The sequence below is a fragment of the Galeopterus variegatus genome, unplaced genomic scaffold (assembly GCF_000696425.1).
Source record: "Galeopterus variegatus unplaced genomic scaffold, G_variegatus-3.0.2 Scaffold12, whole genome shotgun sequence".
NCBI lineage: Eukaryota > Metazoa > Chordata > Mammalia > Dermoptera > Cynocephalidae > Galeopterus > Galeopterus variegatus.
Window position 1 is genome coordinate 1155188 of NW_007726123.1, and position 14686 is coordinate 1169873.

At 38.9% G+C, this 14686-nt stretch overlaps 1 protein-coding gene across 1 annotated transcript in view; it reads right to left on the reverse strand.

The window, feature by feature from the left end:
• LRP2 (low density lipoprotein receptor-related protein 2) overlaps positions 1 to 14686 on the reverse strand; it is a 167335-nt gene that overhangs the window by 147402 nt on the left and 5247 nt on the right. Inside the window, 1 exon segment of the mRNA XM_008592305.1 lies at positions 9773 to 9889. Within this exon segment, the coding sequence (XP_008590527.1) occupies positions 9773 to 9889 (117 nt within the window).

A 14686-nucleotide genomic window follows, 5' to 3' on the forward strand; every position in this document is an offset into this window, starting at 1 on the left:
AAAAAAAAAAAAAAAAAAAAAAAAAAAAAAAAAAGAAAAAATTTGGAAAAGGTCACACTGGCAGGTTGGAGAGCCAGAATTCAATTTCAAGCAATCTGGTTCCATAACGCATATTCTTAACCACCACAATAGATAGAGCTACCACTTATAGGCTTCACAGTAATAGGAAGAGTGAAAAATTAAAGAAAAAAACAGGAACAGAGAATTTGTAAGTGAGAGTATGAAAAGAAAAATAATCCAAGGAGGGGAAAAAAAGGTTTCTTTCTTCCAGTCAGTTTCTCATCCACTTTGAGAAGTCTGGAGAAATGAGGCCAACTCTAGGCTTCTGTCATTTATGGCATATTCTACAAAGGACTTCAATCTGATACAATCAAGGAATTCTAGGAAACTCTGAGCTAGGAAACAGAAATTTCAAGAAGGCATACCAGGACAAACAGGAAAATCAATACCAAAAAATCAATACTCATGGTAGGTACCACCACCACTCCCACCCACCCTCCCACCCAGTCAAATTCAAGTCCCTGAAGTGAGCACCATCATGAACTAGCACCTAGGGAGCATACTAACATACAAGAGAACAGAGAAGTGTTTCCTGCCCCTTTCCAAAAATACTTTGCAATGGCTTTCAATAAAAAGCATCTACATAATCAGATTTATAAAATAGAAATAGAAATTCAGCACCTTGGAAAGAGAAAGAAAATATGTTCATCACAGGGCTAGTAGAATTGGACTAATATCAAGTTTTGTCTGAGCAGCTTTCAGGAAGCCAAAACCAAAAAGGGAAACATATTAGGTTACCTAGTTTTCCTTACCCTGCTCCCTTTTTACTAACTGGGTTTTAAGCACCAAAAACCCATCTGGTGTCTATCCATTGTTACCTGATCGTAAACCTAAATTAGAAATGTGTCTGAGAGGGTTGTTCCAAGAATTCTGAATCTCCTTCTTCCCATACACAGAGCTATCACTAAAAACTGTAAAAGAGATAAAGACACATGTAGTTCTAAATTCCCAAAAAAAATGATAAAAATAAAAATCTTACACAAGCTCTAATACATGAATAACTGAGCAACAAGAACTTTTTTTTTTTTAATTGTGTATCAAATACTCCAAGAAATAGAGCCAAGAAGTAAGATGCCTTCTCATGAGTGAACGAATGCTTATAATGTGCACCATTTTTAGTGGCACTGGTTCTATATAGGAGTTATGGGGCTACATGTTTCATTCAGGGCCACATAACACCTTGGTCCCATAACCTTCCAGTTATTCCAAGTGACCCACCTGGGCAGGATAAACAAGCAAAGTCTGATCAAAGAGACAGAAGACTATCTGCACCTCAGTATAATGAGAGTAGTTAGTCACTTTCTGACCATTAGGGGCGTGGCTCAGACCCGTCCTGGGAACCTGGCCCCAGATAATTAGAATAGTCATCCAGCAAATTCTTGCCGGGTAAATGTCAATATGCCAGAAACCAATTATTCTTCAGAGTGCTGCCCTCCTCTTAGAATTCTATTCTACTCAACATATATTGATTAAAAACTGACTTCCTAGATGCTGGGCTAAGAAAAAGTACAAGTAATATAGAAATTCCCACAACTTTTTTTTTTTTGACATTTCATTCAAATAAGCAATCATTATCATCACCTATAAGAGTGCTAGGTACTAGACATAAAGCAATGAAATAAAATCCCTGCTCTCACGGAACTTACATTCTTTTTTGGGGAGTGGAATGGCAGGCATTAAAATAAATGTTGCATGGGGGAAAATGCTACAAAAACAGAGCGGGGTAAAATGATAAAGGGTGACCATCGAGAGTAGCTCTCAGATAAGGTGATATTTTAACAAGAACCAGTAGGTTTAGCAGAATGGCAGTCATTGGTGGCATTGACAAGAATGTTTTCAGGAAATTAGTAGAAATGAAGAACTGTTTTAAGTGGGTTAAGAAAGAAAGGAAGAGAGTGAATGGAAACAGTCTTTAAGACAACTCTAGATAACTTCGTTGTAAAAGGGAGCAGAGAATTGGGCAACCGAGTGGGATCTTAGGATCTTTTTAAAGATGGGAGAAAGTTATAAAGTGCCTGTATGATGGAGACTAAATAAAAGAGATTTTTCTCTTTCCTCCAAGTTTCAGGGCTCTGAATCCTATCTCAACTGTAAGAATGCTAAAAAGGTACATCTGTGATGTGATATGTAAGATGGGTCACTTGCAAAGTCCCTCCACGGCTTCCTCTGACCTCAGATAGAGAAAGGAGTGTAAGGGCAAGGCTCATTGGGCAGCTCAAATGTGGAACCAAGTTCGAAAAACAATCTGTTCTTCGTAAGCCATCATAGTCCACAGAGTGACTTTAACCATCTTTATTCTCCTCCAACTCTTCCAGTTGGAGTTTCAGCAGTTAAATATATAAAGGAAAATATTTAAATTCTAAAGAACAGAAAGTCAATAGAAATGTAACTTAAGGGACAAAGCCCCAGTTGCAGGCAGACCAAATACTGCTGATTACCAGCAAGAAAGCCTTCATTGTAACAGGGATTTTACCCTTTCTTTGGCATTCCTAAGTAACAAAAAAGAACTGCTGCAAACCAACGATAATTAGCCATAATTTTACTCATACCAAAATCATTCTAACACAGTACTCGATAAAACAAAATAATCTTTTTACTTAACTGAAAAAAAAAAGTACTATTTTTGAGCAACCGAAAGTCACTTCAGTATATTAATTGAATGACCCATAATTGCTGCATTGTTCTGATGTTTATCTTAGACTCTGCATGAGTGGGTTTTGCTTGAAGCTAATCCCATTAGAAGTAAAATGGACTGCAGTTTTGAATCTCTCTGCTCTTTAAAAAAAATTAGTTAACAAGTTGTTTAATATCAGGTGCCATTTTATAGATGGCCAGATTGAATAATAAAATAACTTAGGGAAAAAAATGAGTTTTTACCTGCTTTGCAGCTTTTAAATATATATTAAAAAATATTTCTCAAGCATAATAATAACCACAAATACCTTATGCAAAAGAACACAGCAGACAAAAAGACCAAACACAATAGGAATCTCTCTTACTACACCAAATTTATTTCAAAGATATTAATACTCTCGCCTTTCTCATCATCTCGTCCATTCTCTCACCTCCCTTCTTCCACCTCCCTGAGAGTACTCTTACACACAATTCTTTGTTCTGTAAAGGAATGCTTGGAATGGACACAAGGTGCTCTGTGTTGGAGCTCAATGTCTTGATTTTAGAATCTTGAAAGGGTAAGGACTACAACCTACAGGTCTGGTTTGACAGGCAGGGCTTCCTGATCCTTTTGACTATGGGGATGGGGGGAAATTAAGTCTTCCTTTGGAACTTTTCCAATGTCCATTACTATATTTAGGTGGTTCCTAAAGTATTAAGACCCATTCCTATAGATAACCTTATTTCTGAGAAATAGAAAAATAAAAAGTCTTTTTTCATAGGCTGTTTCTCCGTTTGTCCACAAGTTTATATTCCTATACATCATGACTGCAGAAACAATAGAATAAAGCATCATGTCTCACAAAGATGTCTCCTGGCCAAGCTTCGCTTAATCTTTGATCATGTGGGAACATTCTAATTTGAAGCACCTATTAAACAACTGCACTATATCTAAACTGACATTTAAAATAGCTGAGTACACCAGTCACTAAATAGATCTCAGCAATGATCATCAGTCACAAGGAGAGAGATAGCTAGACATTATATGCCTCCTAATGGAAATATATACCTCTATATAAAAAGTTTCCTTGGGGCTGGCTGGTTAGCCCAGTTGGTTAGAGCATGGTTGTATAACACCAAGGTCGTGGGTTCAGATCCCCACACTGGGCAGCTGCCAAAAAAAAAAATAGTATTCTTGTCTCTCCCTACTCCCATCCCCTCAAAAATTCTTGCACGTGTTCAAGCCTCTAGATCAGTGATTCTCAAGCAGAGAGAGTGATTTTGACATGTCTGGAGATATTTTTGATTGTCACAACTGGGAGGTGCTATTGGCATCTAGTGGATAGAGGCCAGGGATACTGTTAAGACATTCTACAATGAACAGGATGGCTCCCCCATAACAAAGAACTATCCAGCCCCCAATGTCATTAGTGCCAAGGTTAAGAAACCCTGCTCTAAATCTAGCTACTAACTTTCAGGCAATAGAAGAGACAGAAGAATATGTTAAAGGACATCAGGGGATGCAATGAGTAAAATCCAGACTTTGGAAAACTCCAGAACAAGTGACATAATTTTTTTTTTCCAAAAAGTACATTGCCAAGGGTAAAAAACAGAAAGGGAAAAAAAAAACTCTACAAATTGAAAGGCTTAAGAGACATACCAAGGGCCGGCTCATGGCTCACTCGGGAGAGTGTGGTGCTGATAACACCAAGGCCACAGGTTCGGATCCCTATATAGGGATGGCCGGTTAGCTCACTTGGGAGAGCGTGGTGCTGACAACACCAAGTCAAGGGTTAAGATCCCCTTACAAGTCATCTTTAAAAAAAAAAAAAAGAGGGGCCGGCCCCGTGGCGCACTGGATAGTGCGCCGCTTGGGAAGCGCGGCGGCGCATGCCGCCCGAGGGTTCGGATCCCACATACAGACCGGCTCCCGCTCACTGGCTGAGCGAGGCGCGGGAGCAACACCGAGGTTTGCAATCCCGTTGCCGGTCCCTGGTCCGGTACGGGGGCAACACTGAGGGTTGCGATCCGGAAAAAAAAAAAAAAAAAGAGAAAGAGAGACATATCAGCTAACTTCAACATAAAGATTTTATTTGGGTTTTGATTTGAATAATCAAACTGAAAAATAAGACAATTGGGAAAATTTTTAAATTGGATATCTGATGGTTTTTAAAAAGTTGTTTAATTTTTAGGTATGATAATGATATTGTGGTTATGTTTTAGTCATGTTTTAGAGATAAACACTGAAATATTTACGGACAAAACTATATGATGTCTGAGAACTGCTTCAAAATAATCAGAGGGTGGCAATAAAGGGATGTAGGTAGAACAAGATTAGCTATGAGTTCCTCATTGATATAACTGAGTGATGCGCATGAAGGGGTTCACTATACAATTCACTCCACTTTTACTTATGTTAAATGCCTTCCATAATAAGAAGCTTTAAGCAACAAATTTTAGAAATAAATAGCTAAGTAACCTTCAGGTGAAAAGACCTTATAAATTCCCATTGCTAAAAAAAGCATTCTGAGAGCATGGGCACACAGTTTATTTTTGTTGTGGTTGTTGTTGTTTTATTTTGTTTTGTTTTCTATTAGTGGTAGTACATTCATTATTACAAATCGTGATTTTTTTTATGCCCTTTACCTGATCTATCCCTCGCCAAACCCTCTCCCTCCTTCCCCACCATCTCTAGTATCCTTAGGTTTGTTCTCTCCTTCTGAAAGTTTAACAAATTGTTGTGGTCTTTTCTTTCTTTTTCTCTTTCTTTCTTTCCTTCTTTCTCTCTCTCTCTTTCTTTCTCTCTTTCTCTGTCTCTCTCTTTCTTTTTTTGTGACTTTTTCTCTTTCTTTCCTTCTTTCTTAGCACCCAGTTATAAGTGAGAACATGCAGTATTTCTCTTTCTTTGTCTGGCTTATTTCACTTAACATAATTTTCTCCAGACTCATCTATGTTACTGCAAATGTATTTCACTTAACATAATTTTCTTTAACATAATTTTCTCCAGACTCATCTATGTTACTGCAAATGGCAGAATTTCATTTTTTATGGTTGAGTAATATTCCATTGTATATATATATATATGCCACATTTTCTGTATTCAGTCATCTGTCAAAGGACACTTAGGGGCCGACCCCATGGCTCACTTGGGAGAGTGCGGCGCTGGGAGTGCCGAGGCCGCACGTTCGGATCCTATATAGGCATGGCACAGTGCGGGTGACACCAAGCTAAGGGAGGGTTACGATCCCCTTACCGGTCACAAAAAAAAAAAAAAAGGACACTTAGGTTGGTTCCACATTTTGGCTATTATAAATAGAGCTGCAATTAACACGGGAGTGCAGGTATCACTTCAACATGATGATCTCCATTCCTTTGGATATATACCCCGGTAGTGGGATTGCTGAGTCATATGGTAGTTCTATCTGTAGTTGTTTCAGGAACCTCCATACTGCTTTCCATAATGGCTATACTAATTTACAATCCTGCCAACAGTGTAGAAGAGATCCCCCTTCCCTGCATCCTCACCAGCATTTGTTATTCTTGGTCCTTTCAATAATGGCCAGTCTAACTGGGGTGACATGATATCTAAATGTGGTTTTGATTTGCATTTTTCTGATGACTAGTGATGCTAAGCATTTTTTCATGTACCTGTTGGCCATTTGTATGTCTTCCTTTGAAAAATGTCTATTCGTCTCCTTTGCCAATTTTTTAATTGGATTATTTGGTTTTTTACTATACAGACCTATGCTAAAATCCTGGCTCCCCATCCCTTGCTTCTTGAAAATCTTTCTAATCTCTTTGAAATGGAATGGCCATCACACCTCCCTTGCAGTATTGATGTGAAAAATATGTAAGATAGTGGTTGGTGCTTGGTAAATGGCAGTTGTCTTTCCCACTTTCCACAAGACCTTCAAAGAAAGAGGGAAAACAAAATGGGACCAATCCTGTCCCACCGCCCCCTAGTGGCACTTGCTGAGGACTTTGATCAAGGCCATTCATTTTCTTATATACTTTTGGCTGTGACCAGATCAAAGCACTAACAAGGAAGTATGAAAAGTCTTCATTTCATTTCCTCAGATTTGTGAGATTCTTTTATATTCCTTCATAAATAAAACATAGCAAAGTAGAGGGAAAAAGGAAAGAAGACCTCACTGCAAAACCCCTTACATGTGTGAAATTCACTTTAGTGCCATGATGCACTATGAAGTGTTCATGACTTGTATGATACCAAAAACAAGGAGTTACAAATTTAGCTCTCTTTCCTTAACGAATCCTTTTTTCACCAACTACTTTTACTTACAAAAATTTAATTTAAAAAAAAACCTGATTAAAAATTTCTTCCCAGGGCCGGCCCGGTGGCGCACTGGATAGTGCGCCGCTTGGGAAGCCCGGCGGCTTTCCCGCCCAAGGGTTCGGATCCCACATACAGACCGGTTCCCGCTCACTGGCTGAGCGAGGCGCGGGAGCAACACCGAGGGTTGCGATCCCGTTGCCGGTCCCCGGTCCGGTACGGGGCCAACACTGAGGGTTGCGATCCGTTGCCGGACACGGAAAAAGACAAAAGACAAAAAAAAAAAAAAAAAAAAAAAAATTTCTTCCCAGGGCTGGCCCATGGCTCGCAGAAGAGTGCAGTGCTAATAACACCAAGGCCACGGGTTCGGATCCTATTATAGGGATGGCCGGTTGGCTCACTTGGGAGAGCGTGGTGCTGACAAAACCAAGCCAAGGGTTGAGATCCCCTTACCGGTCATCTTTTTAAAAAAAAAAAAAAAAAGTTTTCTTCCCAGATATTTTATAAAACTCACTTCCTTTCCTTCATTCCCTTTTATAACAGCTACTTGCATGCTTATACCCTGGCAGGCTTTTTCTGGAGGGTCTATTGGCAAAGTTGTGAGGCAGTTGTCCTAGTGACTTTAGACTTGGCTGCAGGCTGTTCACATGGAAAAAATCCAGTCTGTTTCAGCTGCCTTTTTTCCTCCCCAGTGTAGCATCTCCTTCAGTTCCATTGCATTTGCAATAAAGCGCTCATTTTTATCCACTTGTAAACAAGGGATAAAGACACAGACTGTTGGCTGGTGGCACAGGCCTCTGGTGCTCTCTTAAACTTGCACAAAGTAGGACTTTTCCCTTCTGTAAATGAAGTCCTTCATGAAGAGCAATCACCAGACTTGGAACCAGAAGGTGGGTTGAGGGCTAGCCCTGCCATACAACCTTGTATAGGCCACTCTACCCTTTGAAGTTTTAGTTTCTTTATGCATAAGAGAGTATAATAATGCCTGCCTTATTGTCCTCATTGAGGAACCTAATAATAATAATAACTGGAATTTATATAACGCTCTGAAATTTACAAAATGCTGCAAAATGTAATATATGATTTATCTCCATTATTAATCAAAAATATTTTTTCCTTTTGCCTCAATGAAGGACCTACTGTTTGCTTTACAAAGTACTGAAAGGAGGATCCTTGATTGACGAACTTGCGATTTTGTGGCATCTGGACACATACAACCATTTCTAAACTTGACAATGTTCCAAAGTGAAGAGAAACCCAAATTGGAGACACCACAATCTCTTTCGAAAGAGAATATTTAACATGGAAATTATATCAGAACAGAACTATACAAGGAACTCTGCTAGCAAATGCAGAGACACAGACAAATAGCAGAGACCCTTCTCTCAAAGAAAAATAACATGCAAGGGGAGAAAGCACTAGAGAAGTTTTTTTAAATGTATGGTATGATAATGGTGTGGATGCAGTGTTAATCTGGGCCTGTTTAGGCACAGGTCTCTCCTTTTCACATATGCAAGTATTTCTTCCATTAACAGAACAGTTTGAACAGCAGAGTCAATAGAAACAATTTGCATGCCATAACCAATTTATGTTAGTTTCCACTCTGGGCATGGCACCCTATTGGGAAGTTTAGCAAAATTTACAGAAGATGGTTCTTTCATGAAGAAGCATAAAATAATACGCCATGTGGAGCAAAGGAAGGAATTTAGAGACAGTCCAGAAAGCTAAAATTAAATCCAAATTATCAAACGATAGAGGAGAATACAGTAAAACTTAGATGAGAATAGACTACAACTTAAATCTTCGGATGGAGGCATAATAACGGTTTATGATCAAGGTTTCTAAAGTATACAAAATCTGTTCACCAGTTATTGGAATACTGAAATAACTCCTTGTAGTTGATAAGTTTAAAAGTAAAAGAAAGTGTCTTTATACAGCATAGTAAACTTATGAAATGCAGTATACTAAAAGGAAAAAATGTATAAAAACTCAAGGAAGGTCTAGATAAATTCATAAATAAGAGACTTACAAGAGCTTTTAAGAGAAACTGGATGTGTCTGAGATTAAAGATAGAATCACATGAACTATAGGACTGACAGTAGACTAATTCCTACATTCTTGTATTCTAACAGTTCTGTATAAACCTAACAGTTTTATGTAAAGGCAAATTACTCTCTACTTATTTGTTAGTATATAATACACCATGATTGCACTTTATTGTTTTGGTTATGGTAATATTTACATGTTTTATATAGAATTATACATAGAATACTGTGATTTATATGCTTTATCTTGTGATGATCAGTTACAAACTGATATAGTATGCTGCTATTTTAGGGAAAAACACTTTCTAAATTTTTCCAAAGGTAATCTGGAAAATTACATTTTTCCAAAGGAAGTCTGGAAAATTAAATTTTTCCAAAGGTAATCTGGAAAATGTTGAGTCCACAAGAGCCAAAAAACTAATGAGAAATTTGACCTAGAAACTTAGCAACTTACCATAGTAGTAAGTTGGATTTTATCCTCAATATATTCAATGATCTTTTTATATTCTACTTTAAGGTTTCTTAATTCAAAAAATATAGAAGCTTGATGTGCTCAGCCAGGACACATTTAGAATGTCTTGTTAAAAATAGACTCCTATCACAACATCACCCCTAATCCACAAAAGAATCTGCCAAGAGATTTCAATAACAAGAGGCATATTGTAGGCATTTCTGTCCATCAACAAATCTAACAAATTGATTAAAATGCCAAAGGGACAAGGGTGAAACCAAACACAGTGCAAAGACTATAAAACAGACTCACGGCAGTCTCTCTCGTCAGTTCCATCTGAGCAGTCTCTGACGTGGTCACACCAGTAATCATGTGGGATGCACTGACCACTGGAGCACAGCATCTGATCACTTAAGCAGAGTGTCCCAGCTGTAAAGGGAAAAGAATATTACTTAATTTATCATTACTGCCAGACACAGACTCATCTACTGATATATACCAAATATTATGAGACTATTGGAAAGCAAAGGCAAGAGCATACATTGAACATAAAGTTCACAGGCACAGAAGGTAAACTACCCAGCTAGCATCAAGCTGAGCTTACCATGCAAAAGCACGGGTATTATATTATCAAAATGCCCACAGAATAGTATTGACGCTCAAGCTTGTTAATGCAGACAATTACATTATCAATATTTGTTGAGGATACAATATAGATTGAAAAGCTATATGGTGAAAAAGATGAATTAAATAAGAATTTTGCAGATATAGATATAAGGATCCGTAGGATCCCCCTCACTGAAGCCCTTGTTTAAACAAAAAGGAAATATGCCAAATGGTTAACAGTGGTTATTCCTGAGTGGTGAGAATATGAGTGATTTTTTTTTATAGTTTTCTCTATTACATAAACTGTCTGCATTGACCATGTGTCAATTTTATAAACAGAAAAAATTTGTAAGCTAGCTTGATTGCATTCTTTGCTGATTAGTATAGATGAAAGCAGGGCGTCAGCAGTTTATCAAATTTTCCTCTGGATAACACAGATAAAATCAAATGAACTGATGCTTGCAAGCATGATGTGGAAGCTATTCTGTAAATCTGAGGCAGGAACTACCATGACTTGGAAACATTATCTTATCATGGCATGTTTTAAATTGTCCACATAAAAAGAGAAGCACTTGGGGAAAATGTGATCCTCCATAAAAGAATATAATCCTCTAATCGAATTTTTACAGAGCTTCCTACACTTCTATATAGTAAAGATACTTGGGTTTGGCAAAACTTGGTTTTCTAATAAAATGAGATATCTGTTAAGGGATGTGCCATCAAAACATAACAAGAAAAACCTTTCTAAAAGGCAAGTAGACAATGACAGGTTTAGAGTTGGTACTTGAAAATTCAAAGATATAAAGATTATAGTGTGATAAGATGCAAAAAAATTACCGTAATTACCACCCTTTTCCATGCTTAATTGATTATATATCTTTCTTATCACTTTGTTCCTTCTTTCTGTTTAACTAATAAAATGGTTTCATTTTGAATGTGTCATGTAATTCTTGAATAGCAAACAAGAATTTTTCCAGTCTGCCTATTTCTGAGACCTTGACAGTATGATTTCATATTTTCTCCTAGTACTTCATATCTGTAGGTTAAATTTTACTTCTGTTAATAAAGTCACAATAGATAGACTTTTCTAGAAGGCACTTAAATGACTAAATTCTGTCCAATGCAAAGACACAATTTTGTCTGAATAAGGTTAAAAAGATTAATGCTTCCTCATTGAATTTCCATATACTATAATTTATTTAAGTATATATTGCCAATTTCCCCATTAAATTAAAGAATTTTCTTCTATTCCTGAAAAGGCAAGTCATTAGTCTTAAACAAAATATGAGAAGAAACTAAATCTGGTGTCAGTATTATTTTAATCACATTGGTTTTCTTCTTAAACTCAAGCCCATCTAATTCTATATTTTGTACTTAAGATTTCAAAGGGAGCAATTAAAAGCTCATTCAAATGTAGAAAAATTTTACAGTTCTATCAACCAATCTAACACTGGGATTCATTTATTCATGCATTCTATAAACATCTATTAAGGGTTTATTACGTGCCACAAAGTATACCAACAATGGGAATCTAATGACAAGTAAGATGCAATCCCTACCCTCATGAAGCTCATAGTCTTCTGGGGGAGGCATTAAGAAATAATTAGAAAACAACGATGAAACTGGAGTATAGGCACACAGGAATTATAGAAGCTTCAAGGAAGGGTGCCTAATTTACTCTGGGATAGGAGTGTGGAGGAGAAACATTTCCTTGAGGAGGTGACACCTCCCCTGGGTCTTAAAGGAGAAGTAGCAATTAGCTAGGCCCCAAAGTAGAGAAGGACTGTGTAGCAGCGAGCACTCAGGCAGCATGCACAGAGATGAAAGGTGGGGACAAAGCACGTGATGCCCAAGGGAACTGCAAGCACTGCTGTGCCCCAAATGGACATTTCAAGGCAGGAATGACAAGTGATAGACATGGAAAAATAAGCACCAGCCACCCTGAGGCCATTGTAAACGTGTGGGAGTTGCAACTTTCTCCTGGAGGTGATGGAGAGCTACCAAAGGGTTTTAGCAAGATCTTTCCATCATCAGTGTCAGGGAGAACCAGAGGAGGGACAGGACTGGAGGCAGGAGGGCCAGTCCAGAGACTGCTGCAGTCAACCCAGATGAAAGACGTTAGTAATGGTAGCATAAATGGAATAGAAGAAATGAACTTTAGAGATGTTTATAAGGCAAATTGGGCAGGAGTTGCTGATTAAATGTGGGCAGCAAAGGACAGGAAAGATGCTACTTCCAAGAAAACCTTCCAAGTTTCCAGAGTGAGTGCCTGGGGGACTGTGATACCCTTTTCATGCTAATTGATTACACCTTTCGTGTCACTTTCAGCAATCTTGCTTTTCATATAATGAAATACTTTCATTATGAAATATTTCATGAAGTTCTAAATTAACCTGTAAAAGAGTCTCAATCCGCCTGTTTCTCGTAGTTTGAGACCAATTTTGTATTTTCTACCAGCATCGTATAGTGGGTTAGATTTTACTTACAGGTATAATGTAGCCCAGCAAATACAGAAGGAAAACCCAGTTTAGGGGGGAAGATGACTAGTTTCCACTGGGACACCTTGAGATTGAGGTACCTTGAAGATGTCCAACAGGCAGCTGAATATACAAGGCTGAAGCGCAAACAAGAAATCTCCTAGGCATAGATTTGGACCTCACTTCCATACGGAGGGTCACCAAAATCATGAGAATGGTGAGACTATCCTGAGAGAGTGTATAGAATGAGAAGAGCTGCTAAGGGCTGGGCTCTGAGCAACAGTCAAACACTGAGCAGAAGAGGAAGACAATATGGAACGACCAAAGCAGAGAGGATAGTGGGCAGCCATGGGCAGCCATGGGCAGCCAAGGGAGTAGTGTCAGGAAGGAGGGAGTCATCACTGTAGGCAGATGCAACAGAAAAGTCCATCCAGCATGATAATGGAGGGAAAGTGCCCACTGGATTTGGCAATCAGGAGTTCTCGGGTACCTTAGTGATCACAGCAGTGTCATGTTTGTGTGTGGTTAAGGACATCTAATAAAGAATTTAAACCATTAAAAATGTGAGAATTACCTTATGAAATCCATACTCATTTAAAATGGTATATATCGTTGCTTGCAAATTACTGCTATAAACTTATCTCCAGTCTCTTTCCCCAAGCAGTTGCCCTTAGTTCCCACCACCTCTGTAAAGGGCTGTCTACCATGTGCTGTATCACAAAACACAGCTCAGCTTACTTCTCGTTCTCTGTGGGGAGCAAGGGGACATGGAACCAAAATGGCGTATCTAGCCAAAAAACAACCCATCATTCAGCAGCCATTTATTAAGAACCTACTCTGCCAGACAGAATGCCAGTCCATGGGGATAAAGAGCTAAATTAAGCATAGCCACTGCTCTCCAGAGATTCTCAGTCTAGCCCCATCCTATTCCCACTGAGCACCCGCTATCTGGAGTCACCCCATCTTTCCCCAGGACCTCTGAGAGGCCAGCCAGAGAATTCCACAGCCCAGACAGGATTCCTACAGTGACGGTTTTTTCCTGCTCCCTACTGTGCCTGGCACTTTTCCTTCCTCCCCTCAGTACGTCTGAACTACCATCCCCCATTTCTCTCTTTCAGTTCTAGTTATCCCCTTTCACCCCTCCACCTGTAACCCTGACACATAACTGAACCTGATCTGTGTGGCCTTGGTTAGCTCCTGTCCATGTCTTCCTCAGGACAGCCATTTGCCACCACCACCATCCTCCACAGCCCTACAGAGTTTGCTGATGTCCCTTTAGCCACCTTGTCCCTGCCATTCCCTTATTGCTGGCAGCCCCATGGCCAGCCCTTACGGGCCCTGACAGACTTTTCAATTTATACAGTCTTCATTTTAGATATAAACCAAGCCAATCTCATGGGTATTTTGAGAATCTCTATCCTCTTCCTCAAAAGACCCTTGGTATCCATCCAGTGGCCCAGCTGAAAAGGAGTTCACACTTAATACTGAACTCAAAAGTCCTGGGATAAATTCCAGTCTCTCAGAAACACATCCAGGACCTACTGAAGAACATAGAATCTCCATTCCTAGTCATCTAAAGACAAAAGTTTCCATGTGAAGTAGCCATCAAACACATCGGTTTCTTCTTTGATCTTTGTGGACAATGACCATGTGAAAATGCCAACAGGGCATTTGGGGGATGTGCATTGTGTGGCAAAGTTCAAAGACCAATGCCACACTGGGATTAGAGCTGGACTCTTCCAGGGGCAACTGGGATCAAGAGCTGAGGTGGCTCATTCCAGCCTGACATCTTCTCTCCAACTTCCACCTCAGTCCAACATAGACCTTTTTTGGTCTCATAAAAAAAATATAGGGGGAGGATGTTGATGTCCTCTCTTCTAGATATTAAAAGTTGTGTAAAATTTGAGACTTCAGCAGCTTTCATGCAATCACGGAAAGCCAATGGGATAAATACGGCAAAACGGAAAAATGGGAAAAAATTGGATGAGCTGGGAATTAGTCAACTCTGGAAAATCCCTGTAGTTAGGTTTCTTATTAGGTGAGATAATAAATCCCCTACGTGTTTAACTTTTTTGAGTTGTGTTTTTCTTTCCTTGTTTCTTTCCAAAAACACTCACATTGATAACAGGAATGATTTTAAATT